Below are 2,880 nucleotides of genomic sequence, written 5' to 3'. Positions count from 1 at the left end.
AGAGCCTGACAGTTGAGCTGCTCTTTGGGGTGCAAGGAGGCAATTCAGACATCTATGTGAGCAGCCAGCCTACAGAGGCCCTCTTCACCCCAAGCACAATGTGGCCTGAGACCCACGCCGTGGCAGAGATGAAGTTCTTCAGCCACATTGCCAATCAGGCTCCACGTGACAGCCGGCACCTCAAATGCCTGCAGCTCTTGGCCCATGTTCTGGTGGGCATAGGCTTCTCCAGTTATACCCTGAAGACCATTGTGATGCCCCTCCTGAACACCATACCCGTGTCACGGTGGGGCACGAGGCAAGTCCTGCGGCAGCTGGGGGATACCATGCAGTACCTGCGCGGCTCCCTGGAGGAGAAATGTCTTGACCACTTTGTTGTGGGTAACCGGACATTTCCTCAGGAGATTCTCTTGCCCCCGGATGTCAAAACCGCCGAGCCACCCAACCTCTTCCATCGCCTGGCGCAGGATCCGGCCGCCCACACCCAGGCTATGATGGAGTACCAAGAACTCAGAGATCGGATCGAAAGAATTGTCCTCTACGGCCACTGAAAGAGGTCTTCACCTAGAGAGCTGTGCTTGTGGGGCAAGACACCCAGGATTGTGAATAAAGTAATGCCTTGCTTTCTAACAGTAAAAATGCAGTGTTAGAGGTTTTTATTGTCCCATGGATTTTGGAGGATTTTTGGTGACTTTTGTGCAAGTCTGATGAGAAGCGCCTGGGATAACTGGATGTGTTTAGCATGAGGAAAAAGGAGACTTAGGGGGGACCTAATGGACCTCTAATAATAATAATGGCCCATCTTCGTGAACGAAGATTTGGGGAAAGGTCTTTTACCTTTCCAGCCTGCGCAATGGATTTTTTAGGTGAGACACAGCCTGCGCTGAACTGAGCCCACCCTTTAATCCTAAGGTTCATCTGCCGGGGCCAAGCAAGCTTGGACAATGGCAGTGAGGTCCTCAGGACGTAGGTTTGTTTAGAGTATCCTTCTCATAGATGGATGGCCTCACAGGGCTAACGGGTTCCATCTGCCCGGGAGGGACTGGGAATCGAACCCGTGGTCGCAGCAGTGAAAGTCCTGCACGCTAACCACGGACCTCTACAACCCCCAGAAAAGAAGTGGTAGCCAGGCGGGGGATGGCTTGTTCTCCCAGGGAACAAGCACTAAGACAAGAGGAAAGGGCGTCAAGTTGCGCCAGGGGAGATTCCGATTGGATCCTAGGAAAAATTCCTTCACCAAAAATCTTACCAAGTTTGGAAACAGACTGCCCAGGGAAAAGGCTGATTCACCATCCTTGGAGGCATTTAAAGGTCTGATGAGAAGCATGTATTTGGCAGAAAGGTTCTCACATGGAAGCACTTTCTGGCAGGCTGAATATCTTCCGCTCACCTCCCACCCATTTTGCACTGGATCATGGGAACTGTAGTCCAAAAGCATCACCTTCTCCTCCTCTTTAATGAGCTGTCTTCCCAGCCCAAACCTCCTTTCCCACCATACTCCAAAAGTCAGGCAGTTCCCATATGGCCAAACTGTGTTCCCACCCAATTTTAGTTATGGGATGGTTTTAGGATATGCAGTCTTCCAAAGTGCCCTGCCCCTAAGAAGGGGGTCCAGCTCTGCAAGGTGGCTCTGGAAGGTCAGATGAGGAAATAGTGTCAGATGATCTTAAGGTCTTTTAAAACTGAAATGTGTGATGTTCAGTGGCATGTTCTGGCTTGGAACTGTGACCAAAATGAAACAGCTAAATGTGACTCTGCCTAATGTAAATGAGAAATATTTTAGCATAAGGAAGATTTTGGGGGGGGGTTTGAGAACTCCATCTTCCAAAGAGAACTCGTTTGATGAGATATCCCTTGCTTAAGTCCAGCTTGCTTTGATTTTTTCCCTGTCCCCCACCCCCGTTCTGTGCCATGCTGGCAGTGCAGCTGCTGACTTGGGATGGAAACTGCTTTGCACCAGCAGTGCTCCTGATGAAATCCTTCCCCAAGGATGAAAGGACCTTTGCACAACTGCAATGGTCCAGAGCATCAGCACTTCAGTTCAGCGTTCTGCTGTGACTCTGCCCTTTGTGAAAAAATCTAACTCCTGAGCACTGAGGCTCGTTTTCAACCAGCCTGAACCAGTGGCTTTCAAGGGTGGCTGCCCAGCTATGCCAGCTGGGAATGCTCCTTTGCTTCTACATGTTTCCCCATGTCTCAGAGGCAGGAGTCTTTCTAGGCACACTGTAAAACCAGCTGTGAGGCGGACACAGACCCTACAGAATTTGACACTAAGCAACTGCTGAGTGCAGGGCTGTAAGGTATTTAACTTTCAGTCAGACGCAAATTAGGTTTATTAAATCTTGGCTGTGAAAACACTAAAAAAATGTAATGTTCATTGCACCAGACTCCACCCTCTAAATCAGGATCTCTGGAGACCCAGTCCCAACTTCCCCATTGCCTCTACATGCAGCAGTTTTGGTTGAACAAATGCAGCACTCTTCCCCAGAGTGGTGAGATAGGAACCCCCCTCTTCATTTCAGCTACATTCCCACTGGCAGACAGATTTTCAGCTCCCTCCTTTGGCCCAAAGCATCTGTGTGTGTTTGTGTTTTGTGACTTTGAAGAGAATGTAAAAGGACTTATTTTATTAACAGCCAACAGACACTTCAAAGCAAAAATGTGGTTGAGAAATTAATCATTCTGCACCTCTAAAGTGGGATTTATTATGACTCCAAAACTAACATAGAAATGAACCAAAAGCTAACTGCATGAATCACTCTTTTAAAATAAAGTCAGAACTTCAATGGAGGGTATGTGTACTGGTAAAATTAAATGCAGGGCCATCTAATTTTTTTTCATTTAAAGATAACATTGAAGTAACATGTTGGTCCTTAACAT

The 2,880-nt window shown here is 48.0% G+C and overlaps 1 protein-coding gene across 1 annotated transcript in view; it reads left to right on the top strand.

The window, feature by feature from the left end:
* The window catches only part of LOC113976818 (inositol 1,4,5-trisphosphate receptor-interacting protein-like 1), a 2,813-nt gene extending 2,244 nt beyond the window's left edge, over nucleotides 1–569 (top strand). Inside the window, exon 2 of the mRNA XM_027702396.1 lies at nucleotides 402–569. Coding sequence (XP_027558197.1) covers nucleotides 402–551 — 150 coding nt within the window. The 3' untranslated portion in view covers nucleotides 552–569. The remainder of the gene's footprint in view (nucleotides 1–401) is intronic.
* The last annotated feature ends 2,311 nt before the right edge of the window (nucleotides 570–2,880 follow it).

Source organism: Neopelma chrysocephalum, unplaced genomic scaffold, assembly GCF_003984885.1.
Source record: "Neopelma chrysocephalum unplaced genomic scaffold, ASM398488v2 Primary Assembly neopelma1_183, whole genome shotgun sequence".
NCBI lineage: Eukaryota > Metazoa > Chordata > Aves > Passeriformes > Pipridae > Neopelma > Neopelma chrysocephalum.
This window is presented reverse-complemented; position numbering and strand designations above follow the sequence as displayed.